The 19,432-nt window shown below is 41.8% G+C and overlaps 1 protein-coding gene across 2 annotated transcripts in view; it reads left to right on the forward strand.

Moving 5' to 3' along the window:
- MSRB3 (methionine sulfoxide reductase B3) overlaps positions 1 to 19,432 on the forward strand; it is an 84,263-nt gene that overhangs the window by 27,514 nt on the left and 37,317 nt on the right. For both annotated transcript variants that reach the window (XM_061467839.1, XM_061467838.1), the window contains exons 3-4: positions 6,325 to 6,433; positions 8,251 to 8,328. In XM_061467839.1, coding sequence (XP_061323823.1) covers positions 6,325 to 6,433; positions 8,251 to 8,328 — 187 coding nt within the window. The remainder of the gene's footprint in view (positions 1 to 6,324; positions 6,434 to 8,250; positions 8,329 to 19,432) is intronic.

Here is a 19,432-nt window from a genome sequence, read left to right on the forward strand (position 1 = left end):
CCCCAGGGGTAGCTGCCTTCACCTCCACTGGCCAGCACAGGGTGATGGTGTAGTCTTCAGTGGTTATCATTTGTAAAGGTGGTGAGACCAAGATTGTGGCTTCTGTTTCATTAATGTGAGATAACGAAGTAAAGTAGACATCCCTGGAGAGGACAAATGGGGCTGCTTTTCTTTCCCCTTTCCCCACTACACAAAACACTTCAACCTTTTGTTAAATGTTTTTTTTTTCACATTGGCAAGGAGGGGAGGCAGCTCCAGATCTCTTTTCCAGGGAATGCTTCTTTGACTTGCATGGCTACCTCAGCCACATAACCTGCTGCAAAGATGCTTGAAGACCTGCAGAAACAAGGTAGCCTCCAATCCCATAGATGCTGCCTGTACTGGGACCAATGGGGTCCTAGTCCTGCTTCCTTTGGAAACAAAATGAATACACAGAGGAGATGCATGACTTGGGAGTTAGGAGATTTGGGGGCTTTTGGAAGGTTTTTTTGGTGCTTGAGAAATTTGCTGTCTTACTTGGGAGATCTCTGATGGTCACTCAAACAATATACACTGATGTAAAACATGAGCTATGCTGATGACCAGGTGGCAAAAATAAACGTGACAGCTCTGTTTGCATGGGAAGCTCACAAGTTTGCAAAGAAGGGGCTTGCCTTTCCCACGTGGCTGTGTGACCCTCCTGGGTGTTAAGTAAATTATTTCTTTTAAAACAGTTCATTTTTGGCTGGTGTTCTTTTAAGATGGAACCTGGCATTTGACCCAAAGTCATAACTGCTGTCCTGGTACCTGGCTTTTGGATTTTCAGCGCACAATATAATGGCAATGGTCTTCACCCCATTACTCCTAATGGTTGCATGAAACTGCAAATGGCATTTCAGCAGCGGGTGGGAGTTAGCTACCTACATCAAGAAAGCAAAGGAGCCATCCTTCAGAGAGGAAGCGCAGATCTGTTTTTCAATGTGTAAAACATCTACAGGGTTTTTCTTTACTGATGAAGTTTGGATTTTACTTGAACTTGACCTCCCAAGGTTTCAGAGTTCTTTTGCAACATCTGTCCTAGTCAGCAGCATGTTTAGGTAATTTAAAATGGCTTGTGATGGGATTACAAGTTCTATCATGTCAAATACAGTTTTTTTTTTAAAGCAGTGTTTTCCAGCTTACAAGCCAATAGAACTGTTTGCATTGATTCACATTTTCAAGAGCTGTACTTTTTTAAACTAGGTGAGCAGTTCCTGGCTTGTTTGCAGAGAGGACAGTGTGGCATTCTGCTAAGGCTGCAAACTCGAGGCTGCAGAGAACAGGCTAAACAGAAGTGAGTTGTGCATTTGCCTTTTCCTAAGAGAGGCAAAACTGTAAACAAAAGGCATAAACTGTGGAAATAAAATTTGAAATAATAAAAATGAGAGATTCCCCTTTTAATAATACTGTTAGTGACAGCAGATGTAAGGCTATTTATTTGAAGAAATGTATGCAATTGGTTTTTAACCTTGCAGGATTCCTCTTCACATCAGTTTGAGGTAGTTTACCATTGATGACTAAGGTGTGACCCACTCATGAGGGTACAGGCTTTGGGAAGCAGAGAGATCATAGAATCATAATAATTTAATATTAATATACTTCATGCATACTTAATAGAAGATGTATACTTAGAGCCAGATCCTGTAATCTGATGTACATTCATAGACCCTTATGTAGCTGTTGGAGCTATGCATGTTCCCAGGGGTTTGCTCATGCAGGTCACATTGCAGGACTGGAGCTGGGGTGGTGTATGAATAGTAAAACGTGCTGGAAGGTCCCTAGAAACCTGCTTGGGTATATTAAAAGAAGTAGTACTGAAAACTAGAAGCCCAATTTATTCTATGGCTGTGCTCTGCTGGAACATTTGATCTTGCTGAATTTAATTCAGGAAGTCTTAATGGTATGTGCTCAGTGCATGACTGCAATGTCCATTAACGCCAGTGGAACATAAGCATACGTAGAAGGAAGAAAATGTATGCTGTGTCTTCCATGCAGCTGAAATGTTGAGTTAATTTCAGTGATAGGAAGCAACAAAACGTAAGAGAAATTTGTTAGAACAGTTTGAAAGACTATTTGAAGACGGAAAGCCACCAGGCAAAATTCCACAGTATTTCAGGGTATATCAGGCCCTAATAGTTACCCTCCAGCATGCCGGAGCAGGTGAAGGGCTGAGTGGTGAGGAGTAATGGTCTGCTAACTTGTGTCCGTCTGTCTGGACGGATCTCATTGCTAGTTTTCTTGTGATTGCTTATATGGAAGGAAATGGCACACGCCTGTTTTATGAACCACAGATTTGAAAAGGTCAATGGAAAACGGAATTTATATGTGAGGTGAGATGCCTAATGTCTTCATTATCAGGTCAACACCCAGAAAGTACTTTCTGTTCACTTCATTCGTACAGAGGAGGAGCCCAGAGCTGAACTCTGAAATGCCCAGAGTCTGCAGGTGAATGGTAAATGGCAGTGTGCGTTGTGTTGCTTTTCAGAGAAACCATTCCTAAGCAGAGGAATGCTGTGAAGGCTCCAGAAAGGTTTCTGTTGGTGTTCGTTTCACCTTCCTCAGCTTTTTGTTTTATGTTTATGCATTTAAGGTTTGTGAGCCTGGCCTTTTCTTTGCAAAACCTTCCATCATGCTCCAGGATCTTAAGAGCCTTCAGTAGAGCTGTAATTTCTGGCAAAAGGCTGAAGGCATCAAGTGGAAATGCTGGTGCCTCTTTGTGGAAGAGTTGCCTATGCTCTGCTCTTCTAATGAGCACTGACCCCAATGAACGCACCAAGCTGCACTGATTAGAGAGATTTAATCTGGCCTCATATCCTGCAGTGGAATGTACAGGGAATTTTGTCTGCCCTTGTAGGTCAGCGTTTGCCTCTCCTAACAACGGGATCTAACTGGAGTTAGAAACATCGCTGTCCTGGGCTCTTCTAAAAGTCGTTGTCGAGAGCATCACCTCCAGAGAACAACTGAGATCCAAACCAAATTCCTAATGTAGCTCTGATGAACCTAGACTCTGTTATTCTCACTGTGTATTTAATTCAGTCTCACCTTGAATGCAATCGCACTGATGTCACACTGTTTGTAAAGATGATGGCCTTTTTTTCCTTCTGCCCTGGACTGCATAATTTCCAAGCCGAGGACCAGCCTGTACACCTGAGTTCCTGAAGTAGTTTGTTGCCTTAATGAGAGCCCTTCCCACAGCCCAAACCTTGTTCCTTCTTTGGGGAGCCAGACTGAGGAAGGTGGCCAGCCTGCACCTCTATTCTCTGCTTCAGTAACGAGTTTGACAACAGCTGCATTAGTAGTGGCAGTTTCTTCCATGTTGGGCATATATTTGTGCAGCTTTATGTTTTCCCCTCCCAAGATACAGACAGTTGGATTGCATGTAGCAGTCCTCTCAAACACGCTGTAAAGGAACAGTTGTAAAACTGGAAGCAGCCACTCTTGTAATGCAAGTTGAGCACTTTTGTCTCTCTTGTAAGTAATGTTTTTCTTAACTGAAGAACTGTATTCCTAGGGTCTCATGGAGTAGTTTTTATTGTTCCTCACATTTTATTGAGGCCTGTGGGTTAGCCCTGTTTCCAATATCATATTCCTACATCCTTTGCTTTACCTCCTTGGCTCTTTGGCAATATTCAAATAGTGTAATCAATTTGCTGAGCCATTTTTTTTGTTGCTAGCAGTTAAGTAATAAGTGTAGTTAATTGAATAGGGTTGTCCTTGGGTACTGAGAGCTGCACTAAGAGATTTTCTTTATTATTTGTAATGCAACTGTAGCTTTTTGCTGATGTGTACTCTATTAAATTACAAACCTGGTGAGTCCTTTGTTGGGGTGGTTTGCAGTTTACCCCAGTGCAGTTTGGCAGAATTCCCCTGTAGACATAAATACTGTCTGTATTGTAAAACACAGTTATTAAAAACAGTGGGGGGAAAAAAACCCTTTATAACACACTTCCTACTTCTGATCCGTGGCATGGATCAAATGGCTTATCGCAATTTTCTTGTGCATATAGGGAGCCCATTGATAGAACAGCATTACATTTTTAAAGTAGGTGAAAAAAACATTCAGAGCGAAAAGAGGGAATACCGGCATTCTTTAAAGCATTCAGCATTTTCTCTGACTTTTTTCCAGTGGGAAGTTAATGCTTTGTTTGCTTTTTTGCAACATCTAAGGAGCAAATAGAATTAAAAAAAATAATAATTGGTAGATACTTTTATAAGCGAAGAGGTGTTGGTTTGTGAGATTCTTTGCTGCTCTCCAGACAACTCCTTAACACTGAAATTACAGATGAAAGACCGTCTTCAAACAGTTTCTTTCTGAGCTGTGCAATGCAACAAAACAATAGCTATTTATATAATGCATATGCTTCCTTTCCCTGTTAGCTATACTTTGAAAGACTTATTAGTCCTAGAGCCCTGCACATTCGGAGAATAAAAACCTCCAGCGTTTGACATCTTTAAATAAGCAACCAAATGTTATAAAGAACAAACCTCACTTACAGTTAGGAAACAATATTTACATTTAAGGTTGAAAAGCCAGGATGTAGGAAAATTTTGCTAATTTGGAAGGTGACCTTTAAGTGCACCAAAACCAAATAATTTGTAAGCTATGGCACAGGGCACATTCCTGCAAAATTTGTGTGAATGCTGCTTTAGTGGTTCTTGAAAGACAAACAAAGAGACCTGGAATGAAATCTTTATCCCTCTCCCAAATAAGATTGAAGCTAACAAAGGCATACAGCAGCGCTCTTTCAAAGCTTGCCATTAAAACGAAGGCTCTGCAGCACAGCTAATGAGATGGCTCAGAGTGGAAAACAATCTGTTTTTAAGAATGTTTAGATCAAAAGTAATTTCTAATCTATGAAATAAAGTCGCTTTTCAATACCTTTCTTTCACTAGTAAAGCTTTTTATGTTTGCACTATTTACTTCAATCAGATGTTTTCAATTTTACTTTTTTCTTCCTGAAAATACTTCCTAGGGTTAGTCAGTAGTGACCAACAGCATTATTCTTTTTCTTTCTCCCCTCTTCACCCACCCCCACACATTAGAAACATGAGAAAAGAAGAGGGGGAGGAAGAAAGAAACATCTTTTCTTAAATGATTTGCAAGCATCTGTGCTTTAAGCTACTTTTTATGAACGCTCCTTAGTAATGACTCAAGGTAAAAAAGCAGAAAAGCATCCAATGTTAGGAAATTGCAATCCAATACCATGTAATTTAAACCTGCCATTGCCTCTCCTGTACTAAATGACATACAGATGGGTAGCTCTGTTCCCTCTACTTTGGGAACACAATTGGTCTTTTTATGAGTGTATATACATTACTAGCAAAAAATATTTTTGTCAGGACTGTTTATTTCTAATTGTACCATATTTTAATTACTGTCACAATTAGAGAGCTTTTTCCATGCTGTATTTTGTCAGCTAATTTTTGCAAGCGATTATCAAAGTTACTTGAATATGGGGCAATTTCTGTTCCTACTTTGGGGGTTGTCATTCTCAAAAGCAGCTTTATTGTTGTTTTTTCTTTCCTGATGTGAAATTTTGCACTGCACAAATAATTTTTTACAGTAATCCTTACGTTGTCCTGTGATTTTCTGTGTGAACTAAACAAAGCATGAGATTTTCGGGGGGGGGGGAACTTCAGTGGCAACCCTAATTTTTACACGTTTATTGTTGAACCTTGTACGGCTTTGTGCATAAAGGAATTGCACTTCAGGGCTCCTATTTTAGTGCTTCAACAGTGAAAAAATTCAATGGTTAACGTTGTAAAGTGAAAAGATGAGGATGCAACTAGAAGCTAAATCAACCTGACTGGAATTCTAACGATTCAGAATTGTTTTTCAGCTACTTTAAAATTTAATGGAATTGTTGGATGTTATGGCTGAACATCATATGCCCATTACCATTAGTCTCCAATACAGATGTCTTGCAAAGAACCTTTCAGCTGCAGTTAGTTTTTGTTTTGCAGATTTTTTTTCTCTTTTTTTTTATAATGGTTGGAAAAATGTTCCTTTCTTGTGAATGATTTTGTGTGCGCAACCATTCAGTGTATAACACACCGAAGGGCTTTGGCTGTAGCACGTTGTCACTGCTCCAGTGGAATCACCTGGCACTCAAACAAAATTCTTTTTTAAACTTGGATTTGAAGAAATAATCAGCTGCAGTTCAGCTGAGCCATTCTTCGTGCATTAGGGACCGGTCTGGTCATTGACAAGTGAATGCAGAAGCTATGCTGTGGCCGTCTGCCAAAGCAATTATTCAGGATTTAAGCTAAAAAGGCTCCTTCTCCCATATCCTCTCCCTTTTGCAGGGTCATGTAGGGATAAAAAGGACTGTAAGGTGGTCTTTTCCCAGGAGGAGCTGAGGAAGCGGCTGACACCCTTGCAGTACCATGTCACTCAGGAGAAGGGGACTGAAAGGTAAGGCAGGATGAAGGAAACACAGTCCTCACAGCACAGGCATCTTTCTGTTCTCCGCCTCCTCTTCCTGGTGCTTCCTCACCTTCCCCACCAAGTTTTTGGCTTTGTTATTTTTTTTTTTTTACCCTGGGATTTCTGCACTTGTTTACTAACCCCTACAAATTAACACCACTGCAAAGACAAGCATCTGCAGCATGGGGGCCAAGGCCAGGGGTCTTGTGTGACTTTCTGTTTTAATGAACACTGCATGTCTTATAAAGTCACCCGGCTCATGTTTAGAGTCTGTTTTTAGTTTACTACGAAATGTGTGGAAGTAATAGCAGTTTAGATACACTTTTTTTTGGAAGACATCGCAGTAAGCAGAACCACGAGGGAAATGGCCCCATGCCAGGAGGCTGGAGGTTTGAAGGTGGCCATTGTAAGTATAGACGTTTTGGCTGCAGAAAGAAGGTAGCATAATTTAGTTCTTTTCCACCCCACTCCAATTTCTTTTTGAAGCACATGTGGAGAAGGTATTTATTGGCTCATTTGTGGTTGGAATGTCAAAAATTTTCAATAACTGCCCTCACATGGCTTTAGTCGCTGGAAGCCAGCCCTGAGTCCTGGAGGAAAAAAAAGGCAGACTCGCTTCCAAGATTGTTTTTAGTGAATAAAGTCTCTCTCAGCTGATTCCAGCATGAAGGTAACTTGCCAAGGCCTAGCCATTTTTTGTTGTCTAATTTATACCACTGAGCTTGGCATAAGGCCCTGGCTTTACCTCTGCTCCAAACGTACTAATGATGTAACTGCTTGTTTTCATTCATGACCTGAAAGAGCTCTCCACTGCATGTGGGGTCCCAGTTAACCAGCAGCGCTCTTCCCGACAGCACGTACCGAATCTGCTGGGAAAGGGGGAGCAGCAGGTTGGTGTTCCCCCTCTCCGCCCCGGCCCCCTTCATCTGCCGCAGCCCCAGAAGGGCAGGGGGATGCTGGCCTCTGCCGGGAGCCTGCGTCCCCCCACCCCGGCCCTCCTCACTCTTGTGTACGGGACCAACAACGTGATTTAATGCACACAAACAATCGGAGATTAGGTCATTCTTAAAAATCCTGTTTATAAAAAAAAATTGGACCTCATAAAAAGGGTGAAAGGATAATAAAAACAAGCTGCTGAGCACATAGGCTTTTTGTTGGGCGAGTGCAGCTGATTCGTATTAGATGAATGACCTCCTAGCCTTTTAGATTGTTAACTTAGAAAAATATTCCCTTAAAGCTGTAATATTGCTTTTCAACTAAAAATATAAGGCGTGCACAGCTTGAAATCGCGGAGCAATTATTGTATTTTCAGCTACAATGCCTCTGCGCCCCGGCAGCCCATCGCAGCCTCACCCAGCACCAGGTCAGCACCGGATGCTTCACACCTCGGCCACCTCAGCAGCCGAGCCCACCGCTGCTGGCATGCTCCCCAGGCAGACCCAGAGCCCGTCCTAGGCAGGCTCAGCCCCACATCAGACAGCCCTGTTTACACAAAGTTAACACTTGCCAAACAGGGGGAAGAGTCCAGATTTTCCCTTTTTGTTGTTGTTGAGAACTGTGGGACAGCTTGCTTCCTCTTGCATGGTACGTAACACCTGAGGCACGCTAATGAGGACATTCCCCTTTTCCTGCGCCTGCTTTATTTGCTGCCTTTAATAAAACGCAACTGCCAACTTTTAAATCGTGGTTTGCTCTTTTTTTTTCTTTCTTTCTGTAACGTTTTCCTTAAGTCTTGGCTAATTTAATAGTTAACCCCCCCAGATTCCTGAATTTATTTTTAAAATGTAGTATTGTTGTTTTCCCAGTGCCTTTGAGGGGGAGTACACACATCATAAAGCTCAAGGAATATACAAATGTGTTGTTTGTGGGACTCCTTTATTCAAGTGAGTATGCTAAATATAGCTTTGAGATTTCTGTCTCTTAGTTTGTGTGCTGTGTTCTTGTGTGATTTTGTTCATATTCCAGTACTTAGGTAATTGCATAAAATCATTTCAGTCATTCAAATTGATAAGGGGTACGAAAGAAGAAATGTAAATAATAATGCTATAGTAAAATTAGTCTTATAGTAAAGATTTAGTAAATATTTAGTAAATAAATAATTTACGAAATAAGATATAACCTTCAGATAAAATAGGTGATTTGACAGAAAAAAAGTAATAATTCTTTTTTTTTATTTCTCATATGCAGCCATGCCATGTAATTGTAACGCTGTCTTTCACTGTGCTGACAGATACTGAGTTTTGGCTGTTAGCATTACTCACAGGGAGCTTTAAGATCTGCATCCCAGACGGCCACGTTGCATCCATGCTACAGCATTCTATCTGATAACGGAGAAAAAAGTAGATTTTTGGGGGGAATCCAAGCAGTTAAGAAAACGAAAGTCAGGAAAATTGCAATACTTACTGCATTTTCTTCCATCCCTATTAGCACACATGGAGAGCTGGTTTAGGGATTCAGTTAAGGACTAAGAAAGAAATTGTATTGCATGAAAAATGCTCTTTAGAAGTACTGTGGGAATTATGGCCCTAAATTTGGTGCTAGAAGCAGTGCTGATTGAATTCTTGAATTCTCTCAATCACTGCATTGTTCTGCAGGGATTCAGTTGTGTATGTCTGTTTTTATTATTATTTCTGGCTGCTTGTGTTCATTCTGATGAAGAATTTCAGGTTTTTGCTTGTTTTTTTTCCCTCATTTCACACTGTCTCAGTCCATCTCACTTGAAGAGATTCCTTTATAGCAGCGTGAAGCAGGATGGTCAGGATAGAGCTAATAATGCAGGAAGTTGGGTCAGTAATAGGTTATAAAGGAAGATAAAACTGATGTAGCTCCAGTATCACCAGATGTGACAGTGATAGTTGTTCTCAAGAGTCTGTCTGCAAAGATGAAAGAAGCAGTTCATCTCAGTTAGGTTTGATTTATCTGTTAGGAGGATTACCTGCAGAAACTTAAGTAATAATGTAAATCTTTTGAGTTGGAAAACTGACGTTTGTGAACTCAGCCAAGGCAATATTCTCATGTCGTGTGTTACTGTGGTGCTTGGCTTGGCGATACAAAGTGGGGATCTAAAGTCCCCATAACCTGGTTTTCTACTCTGCTGTTTAGACGTTCCCCTGCTTACTGTAGCTAAATCTTTATGGGCGAAATCCCGGCTCTATTGAAGTAAATTCAAATTTGGCAAATAAATGCAATGGAGCAAGGATTTCACCTTCTCTCTTCAAGACTGGCTTCCTTTTTATCATCTGCTGGAGAAAGAGTAGTTTGTTTTCTTTTATTGGGGTGAGATTTGGACAGCAGTAGTTCACATAAGTGAACGTGAACCAGTTTCCAGTTGCTTTCTGAATCCATTTAATGTGAGAAAAGCCTGCCATATGAGACTTACCTGTGATTATCTCAAGTGCACAGTATGCTTTGGCATAGTCTTGACTCTTTTGAGTTAATGAGTTGGATTTCTCTATGTGAAATGAGTTGTATGGAAATGTCCCTGTTTTCTGATTCTCTTGGAGACTCCCCATGGATTTTATGGGAGGAGAGAGAGGGAAAGAGGGAAGTTGGCTTTTATTTTTAATAAATCCCAGGCCAATGGGCACCTGAAAAAAACATCTGGCTAATGTGTCCCAAGGCTGGACTGGCCTTACCCCATTCTCCCCAAAGTCTTTGTGTGGCTCTTGCCACCTCCGGTCTGCATCAAATTCAGCCAGTTGTTCCAAAGTGGCTGGCAAAGGTGGGAAGAAATGGAGAGGCCAAGAGGGATCTATCTTCTTTTGTTTTACTGACCCCAAAATATATAATGTCTTCCTCAAATAGGGAAGATGCATTCCTGTATCTTGGTGACTGCTTCAACCAGCTAAAAAAGTGAGAAGGAAACATAGATAAGAGAATACCAAATGTATGCTGTCTACTACATTTTCCAACAGAGTGTAAACCACCGAAGTATTTTCTGAAGAGTGAGGTGGTAGTACAATACAAAGAAATACCATTGCCCCATTTAAAATGCAAGTTGGTTTTATGGTAGCATTTCTTTTCTTTTTTTTATATTGCAGATAGTAATCTGAAACTTGCATTCATTCCATTTGTTTCTCATTGGGTGTCCATTAATTTTTTTTCCTTTGTGTCGTTGTAAATATATATATTTGGACTGTGGACCTGTCAGTTTAACTGGGAAAGAGACTGGAGCTTCAGCAGTAATATTAACAAACTTCAACTTTTAACATTTCTGATTTACGTTGTTTCATTACTGTGTGACACATGAGGTCAGGGAACACATGAATTTTACACTCCAGATGAAAGACCTGGTTTTTGGTACGTCTCTAAAACAGAACTCTGTCTCTATCACAAGAAAGATAAAAGAAACAATTAGGAATTTAACATCTCTTCATCTACCTAGTGTTATGTACTACTTGTACTAGTGTTATGAGAAACCTCCCAAGCTTTATGGAGAGCATGCTTTGACTTTTTCTACAAAGGTGCCTCACACATAAAATCCATAATCATGCCTTTGAATCTAATTGTTCCATCTCTGAACTTTCATGCCAGACAGTCTCCCACATCCAGGTACAGCTGCCTATAGAAAGCAATAAATGAGGGAGACAATAAACTAATCTCAAGGACCTCCTTTTCTGCAAGCCAACCCCTGTGTGGTTTTGTGCTATGCTTACTCCAGCCTAGCTGCAAGCTTAAGCTAAAATCATCAGCCCTCTTTCCCCCACCTTTCTCTAGGGTGTTTTTTCATCTCTTCCCTGTCACTGGACCTCACCTGGTGCAGCTGGAGCATGTCACAGTGCAGCACACTCATCTGATTGATAGAAAACTGATCAGCCAAAGAAAAAAACCCTCGTGCTTATCAGTTATACCTGCTCATATTATTACTTTTTGAGCCATGTTTATCATGGCAGGAAGATTGTGTGTTTCAGTATCGGTTCACAGGGAGCCACTTACACCACTCCAATCATCAGCATTTTCTAAGGTCTGTGTGTATTTGCAGGATGGCACCTACTTCCATTTTCCAAGGTATTTTGTTGTACACTCTGCAAAAGTACCATTCTATCCATAGCCACAGCAAGAGCAGGTTAGAATGGACCCAAGTGGAATCCACAGCTCCTGCTATTGCCATACAAGAGGAGCTCTTCAATGTTTAATAAACTACGGTCGTGTCCGTTACCATATGCAGGATCTCTGTGAGAAAGATGTGGTATGGATGGGAACTGGGAAGCCTGGGAGAATGATTTCCGTTTGAAAAAAAAAGAAATATTATTGTTGTGTCAGTTTCCAGTTTTTAGGGCCAAGGAATGAATTGCCAAGTCTTCATAAATCACCCAGTGCTGCCTTTATTGCTTCCTGGAAGGAATTCTTGGTAATGGCATTGGCTCTTCTGAACATGCACTCGGAGAAACAGCAATACCCGTATTCATGTCATGTTTTCATGTGATTTTCATTGAACTGTGTCAGGTCTCTTCCTCATCTCTGTGACATCCAAAAGCAAATCATGAGAAAAACACAACGTGACAGGGCAATATTGCAGTGCCATTAGCATTGTACCACTCTTAACTTCACAACACAAGGGAGAATTTCAGTCACTGGGCTAGATGTGTACAAAGAATTTCCTTGCCCCAGGACTGAGTGCTTAATTAATGGTCTTTATGCTTTCTTTATATCCTCTGAGCAGGCCAAATGACAAATCAGCACTGGCTATCTGGCTAGGATATCCCATATGAAGTAACTGCTGTAGTGTCTCTAATGACGTCTAATAGAACTACTTGAGCAGCTTCATCAGCCCTGACTGACTCTCATTTCCTCACAAAACTTTGTCAAAACCAGCAGCTTGTTTGATGACAGTTGTTTGGGGTAAGTTAGCTCTTACCATGTCAGAGTCATAGAATTTTTTAGGTTGGAAAAGACCTTTCAGATCATCAAGTCCAACTCTTAACCTAGTACTGCCAAGTCTACCACTAAACCGTGTCCCTCAGTGCCACGTCTGCATGTCTTTTAAACACCTCCAGGGATGGTGACTCAACCAATTTCCTGGGCAGCCTGGTCCAATGCTTGACAGCTCTTTCTGGTGAATAAAGTTTTCCAAATATCCAGTCTTAACCTCACCTGGCACAACTTGAGGCCATTTCATCTTATCCTATCACTTGTTATTTAGGAGAAGAGACCAACCCCACCTTGCTACAACTTCCTTTCAGGTAGTTGTAGAGAGCCATAAGGTCTCCCCTGAGCCTTCTCTTCTCCAGACTAAGTCCCCCCAGGTCCCTCAGCTGCTCCTCGTAAGACTTGTGCCCCAGACCCTTCACCAGCTTCGTTGCCCTTCTCTGGACCTGATCCAGCATCTCAATGTCTTCCTTGTAGTGAGGGGCCCAGAACTGAAAGCAGGATGTGAGATATGGCCTCACCAGTGCCAAGTACAGGGAATGATCACTTTACTAGTACTGCTGCCCACACTATTTCTGATACAAGCCCGGATGCTCTTGGCCTTCTTGGCTGCCTGGGCACAAGCTGGCTCAATCAGTCATCAGGCAGTATTACCAAACAGTTCTCATCCAAACCCAGATATTTACTAGGGTTGCTCCAAGAAGCTTGACCTCACTTGGAGTATTGTGTGCAGTTCTGGTGTCCTCAACATAAAAAGGACATGGAACTGTTGGAACAAGTCCAGAGAAGGGCCACGAGGATGATCAGGGGACTGGAGCACCTCCTGTATGAAGACAGGCTGAGAAAGTTGGGGCTGTTCAGCCTGGAGAAGAGAAGGCTGCGTGGAGACCTCAGAGCAGCCTTCCAGTATCTGAAGGAGGCCTATAGGGATGCTGGGGAGGGACTCTTCATTAGGGACTGTAGTGATAGGACAAGGGGTAACGGGTTAAAACTTAAACAGGGGAAGTTTAGATTGGATATAAGGAGGAAATTCTTTCCTGTTAAGGTGGTGAGGCACTGGAATGGGTTGCCCAGGGAGGTTGTGAATGCTCCATCCCTGGCAGTGTTCAAGGCCAGGTTGGACAGAGCCTTGGGTGGCATGGTTTAGTGTGAGGTGTCCCTGCCCATGGCAGGGGGGTTGGAACTAGATGATCTTAAGGTCCTTTCCAACCCTAACGGTTCTATGATTCTATGATCCTAAAACTTGCAACAGTTCCTGCATTTTTTTGGTGACTGTCCCCTAGAAAAGGCTGATGGTGTTAAAAATTAGGAAAGTTGCTATCATAGAATCATAGAATAGTTAGGGTTGGAAAGGACCTTAAGATCATCTAGTTCCAACCCCCCTGCCGTGGGCAGGGACACCTTAACACTAAACCATGTCACCCAAGGCCTCGTCCAACCTGGCCTTGAACACTGCCAGGGATGGAGCATTCACAACCTCCCTGGGCAACCCATTCCAGTCGATTTCTTGCTTCATCATGTTTTGGTTAAAACCAGCCATTGTTTTGGGTCTGGCATGTCACTGCTGGATGGGAAATTTTTGTGCACTCCTGATCATCTCACCAAAAATCAAGATGGCAGAGTTCATCTTCCTCAGAGCCATCTAGAGTCTGGAGGTTTAAGTTACCTCTAAAGATGACCATCAATACGAATGCCTTATTTACTGCAGTCCCTGCAACCAGGTTGCTCTGTGAATACAGCCCATGGCATCTTCCACATCTGAAAGTACCTGAATGCTGAATCCACATCTAATCCTACTGGGATGCTGAAAATGTGCTAAGTTGTGCACAGCTTATCACAGCTGTGCATGGGGCCACAGCTGGCACTTGACCTAGTGATTACTATTTGCTGTGGTGGTTTGGAGCAGGGCTTTGTCCTCTTGATCCCCAGGAGCCCCTTGGAGGAAGAACGGTACAATTCTGCCCTTGGGTGGAGCTGCTGGGCAGCCCTCCTGGAAAAGCTCTCTTCACTGGATGCTTGGCAAGCACGGCGTAGTGGAACTGCGGTCATTGTAGCAAATGATTCTGCACTCCTAATCAACTCATGGGTAGTGTTTAATATCCTCTAACTGGCAGCTTCTTGTCTGGTGATGAACGTTCGTTTCACTACCCTCATATAAGCAATGAAGTCTGGCAAGATTCTTGCGTTCGGAAAGCAAGAGCAAGTTTGGAAAAAGAGAAACACTTCATCTCATTTTTCTCCTCAGTCCATGAGCCCCGTGGTCTTGTTTCTTCAGTAGATCTGCTCTATTGTACTCAGCTGGTTGCCTCCCAGAAATGCATTAATGCACAGTCTGAATTACTGCAGGCCAAGGCCACTGGATAAGGCTGCCAGCTACAAGCCAAAAGAACAGCAAACCTGCAGTTTCCTGCTGCTTGTGTTCTCTGGATAATAACACCTCTGGCAGTGAAAACAAGGACGGGAATACGAGGGATCTTACATCCCTTTGCTAGGCAGAGGACATTTCAATGAGTATCCTTTCCAAAAGGCAAATATGGATGTAGATTTCTTAGGAGAAATGTGCTAGGAATCCAAAAAAAGAAAACACCAAAAACCAACAAAAGAATGAAAAAGGGGCTTGAAATTAAACATTTTAAATATTTTAAGGTCTCATTGAGACAAGCCTGCGAAATTGCTTTGATTTACCTATTGCTGAGCACAGCTGAATTGCAAATCCTTGTTCAGGGTACTTCAAAATAAGAGGAAATACATGCAAAGATTTCCATAATGCTAGAGAGATGTATAGATAGATTTTATTAAGAATTTCATTGATATATTTCACTATCAAATCTCAATGAATTCTTTGTAAACCTTAAAGTCTGGTTGTCATTTCCCCTGTTTGAAGTTCACACTGCTTTGCATTGACTGTTCCTCACTCACCCTGCTTGGAAGAACTAATTTTCAGCAGGTCTTAACCTACATTATGCTTCACTCTGTGTGTGTATGTACCCTACATATTCAGGTAGGGTGGATTGTTACAGATTTTAACTGCAGAAGCTGCAGATTTCTATATTTACCTGTTTTTAACTCTCACATGAAACTAAACTCTGAGACAGAACTCACCCAGAAGCATGATGTTAAAATGCTCTTTTTGAGTTTGGCTTTTCATCAGTATGCAAACAGAAACTGTCACAGCACCCATCAACGTGGAATCAGTCCTTTTTCTGTTGTCTTGGCAAGCAAGATTAAAACCATATCTTTAACTAGGCTTCCTAAGGATGCTTGCAGCATGATGCTGTCTGTTTGTCAGTCCTTTCCTAATGAGAGAACTGTATAATTTAATCTACTTGCCAATTTCAGCCAAATTTGGCAGGGGAGTAGCTATAAGACCTCAGAGATATTAAGTTCTTCAAACTTTCATGAAATTCTTGCACATTCAATCCCTCTCTGAGGGGAGACCTGAGCAAGAGTTCAACTATATTATTAGATTATAACAGATAATATTATTGTAAATAATATATGTATTACTGTATTATAACAGAGAATTCACATGAGGGTGGAAGGGGGAGAGGCGTTATGAATGTCCCGCTCTGGGAAGTACCTGAGAGTAGTTTTGCCACCTTAGACACTCTAGGATCTGTCCTGTAGCCACAACGCAGCAGCAAGCCAGGCTTTACTCCTTCTGCTGCCCAAAGAACTGGTTGGTTCTTGATGCCTGGGGGCTTCTCAAATTCCCTGATGGTGCGGGTCTCATAAATTCCTAGGTAGTTACATCAGGGATTAATTTTTATGTTGGAATACTGCTGTGTTTTTCTTTCTGGAAGCTTGCCTTGTTCTTTGGAACTCAGGCTCATGAGTGAGATCAGTGACTGCTTCCAAGCAATAGTTTGCATTTTCAGAAGGGCTGTATCCATGCATGTAAATAAAATGGACAAAAGTCTGTTCTCCAGCCCTAAGGCAAGTGACAAGACATGGCTTGTGTTCGTTAGCCTAAATTACTCTCCTCTGAAACAGAGTGGACTGGTTCATCCTGGTTGTGGTAGGCAGTGGTGGCTGGCATGAGCATCCCCTGCAGCTTGGCCAGGACTTGTCTAGGAGAGTGCTAGTTCTCATGAACATGATACAGGCCAACACGGTGTCCAGGGACATGTTTACAACTGACCATTTCCATCCTGGCCTTCTTTAGCTTGCTAGCATTGATGTAACCAAGAACACTGGTATTCCAGAGTGGTATTTGCTGTACTATTGGAGGCAAACAGCAAAGACAGAGGAATGATATTATTCTGCTCAGTCACCTGGGCCAGGACATCGGTTGGCTTGGACTGCATCAGGAGCCTGCTCGATCCCTGTTTTTTCAGCAAACTGCCCATGCCAATACGAAGTAAAGTTCTTTCTTTGAAAACGAAGCTGTACCAGAGCTGCACCTATAACCTTTACATCTGTAACACATCTTTATTCAGAGTCCTTTTCAGAGGGGAGGGGTATTCTGAATGTCTGCCCCTACCAATGTTGTGTTTAGCATACTTGAAGCAAAACCTTGCAAAGGAACAGCCTGGTATAAACTGCTAATGCAAAGCCAAGAGGAGTCAATGACCCTTCAGTGTTAAAACAAAAGGTTTAGAACTGCAGAGGGTTCATCAGGTGCTTTCTGAGAGAGCTGTAGGGCTTTCAAAGGCTATTCCCAGTGTTGGGCTTCAACAAAACCCATTGAAGATTTCATCAAGACACGTGAAAGAAAAAGGCAGTTGTAACGCAACAGTAGAGGTTCTGCAGTAAATCCTCTTTCACCTCTCCCTGCCAAAAGCCTGTTTTAATGGCAAACAGCAAACGTGTGTTACCTTCAGTTGCAGTGTATCTGGTCATGCTATAGTACGTGGCCCTGTGTGACTGCAGTTCAGTCATGCTTTGGAAAGCAATAGCTCAAAATCCACACTTTAGGAACACATGCCGAGTATCATTACTCAGTTCCTCTTTCTTTCTCAGTACTTGGCAGTCTGAGCATCTGGTTTACGGTGCCTTTCAAAAGGAGCAGATAGAAATCCTGCACCTCTTTGCAGTACAGATAAAATGACCATCATGAGTTTTATTGTTTGTGTTTGTTTTCATTATTTCTGGGATCTTTAAAAGTATCGCAGCACCTTGCTTTTAGCTAAACCTTTCCAGTAGCTCACTATTTCCTTGCATATTGTGTTGGTAGCTGAGCTACTTGGCTTTTGTATTGCCATGTGTTGCATATATTTGAGCCATATCACAGTTAGAAAGCACTTTATAAATACCCTCTTGCTCTCATTCATGCGTATAGATTTCTTTATGAAGATATTTGTGAATGATTCCCTGACTTTCAGAGTACTCCTATGTGACAAAAGTAGAGAAAATATGTGCAAGGCTATTCTGTGCTTGTGGTTGTTGTTTTTATCCCCTTCTGAGTGTGATGAAAGGCAGTTTGTACAGTCAATGCCTGCCTCTGTAAGGTGAATGTTGTCTGGTAGGATGCTTAGGTTGGCTATCAGAGTATGTACAATGATAAAAAATAATATATAAAGAAGTTTTCCTTCTAGTTGACAGTAGTTCTAGAAGCATAAAGGAGTCAGAGTGAATATGCTTGTGTGTAGCAGAACATCCCCTTGGGACATACTTTCAGCATTTATTTTTAACCTATTGGCCATTTTTTAGTTGCATATTTTTAACGTCTATGTGCAACTAATGTCTGATACCTTTGTCTAGTATGCTGTCAAGAAAAATATGTAGATACTGGCAGATCTAGGGGAAAAGTCCTGGTTGACCGAAATCGCTGAAAGTTTGGTCATTCCTTCAAGTACTCAAGGTGACTGTGTTCTTGCATGGTGCTTCTCTCACATCTACTACTTGTTGCTTATTTGCAGTGCCAAAGACACTTCGGTATTTTCCTCCCTTTTTTCTGTGCCCTTCTAAGATCTCTTGACAATCTCTGTAATGCTGTGTCCTAAGTTTTGCATTGTTTTCCCAAGGTGACATGGTGACCATAAAGTAGGTGACCCTCCCCTCTTGATGGCTTCTAATGCTACCTCCCATGTTGTGTTTTCTTTCATAGCTATTCCTCTGTTGCTAGACAAAGTTCTATTCATTTATCACCCCATATCAGCTTTCTGATTTGTGTCCAGTAATTTATGACTGTTTGGGGCTTTGGTACACATTACAGTGCCCAGTGACCCTGGTGACCCTCCTCCTCATGTACTCACTGCAGTGTTGGCCTCTGGGACAGCTTCTTGATGCTGCAGGTTGCAGTGTGTATGGCCGTGTCAAGCCATGCAGGCTGAGGATCAAGGTCTTTGTCCAACTTACACCAAGTATAAGGAATTTAAGCAGCAAGAAGTTGATCGTGCAGATAAACAGACACTGAGGGTAAGATTCATATGTTGGCTCTGACCGTGTAGGTCATGAGGTGCTGCTGATACAGTGATGCGCATGAGAGAATAGTCTAGACGGTCCTCTAGGCTGCAGCTTGAGGAGAATATTGTAAATACAATGCTGAGTTTTACCTGGAACTCAGTGGAATTCCTCCCAGTTACCAGCACACACTTTTGGTAAGGTGGGGACTTTATCCTGCTGGTCATAAATACCAAATGAAATACACTGCTCATGGCAGTTACTGGTGGTGATATTCGTGAAGGCACATCTACAGCACACTTTCTTTGTTCCGTGCTTTTGGTGGTACTTTATTAGTACCAGTTAAGAACATAAGTATGTTTTTCCCTTCCATCTCTTTGCCACTTGAGAGTTATATTTAAGACATAAAGGACTGGGAGCACTGGGAGAAGGTGGAGAATGAGCAGGAAGGAAGAAGGGAGTTGTTTCCTTTCTTGGCTTTATCTGTAGCTAATAGTGTGAATGTGTTCATTTTTTAAACCATGATTGCTTTGATATTTGTTGGCTGTAGCATAGATCTTTGGTATGGAATTACAGTGCCAATTATATAAAATATATGGAGCACATATAAAATACATCTACACGTACCTGCATGTGCAAGCTTTCAAACTAAAAGAAAAAATAAACCTGCAATTAGTTCTTGAGCTTCAGTCATTTATTTTTGAAAAAAAGGACTGTAACTTCCCCCAAAACATCCCCTGCTTGTTGCAATGTAAAAGGATCCAACATTGTACT

The sequence above is a fragment of the Pezoporus flaviventris genome, unplaced genomic scaffold (genome assembly GCF_033815535.1).
Source record: "Pezoporus flaviventris isolate CSIRO_AGI_PZ_B2104156 unplaced genomic scaffold, CSIRO_AGI_Pfla_v1 ptg000045l, whole genome shotgun sequence".
NCBI lineage: Eukaryota > Metazoa > Chordata > Aves > Psittaciformes > Psittacidae > Pezoporus > Pezoporus flaviventris.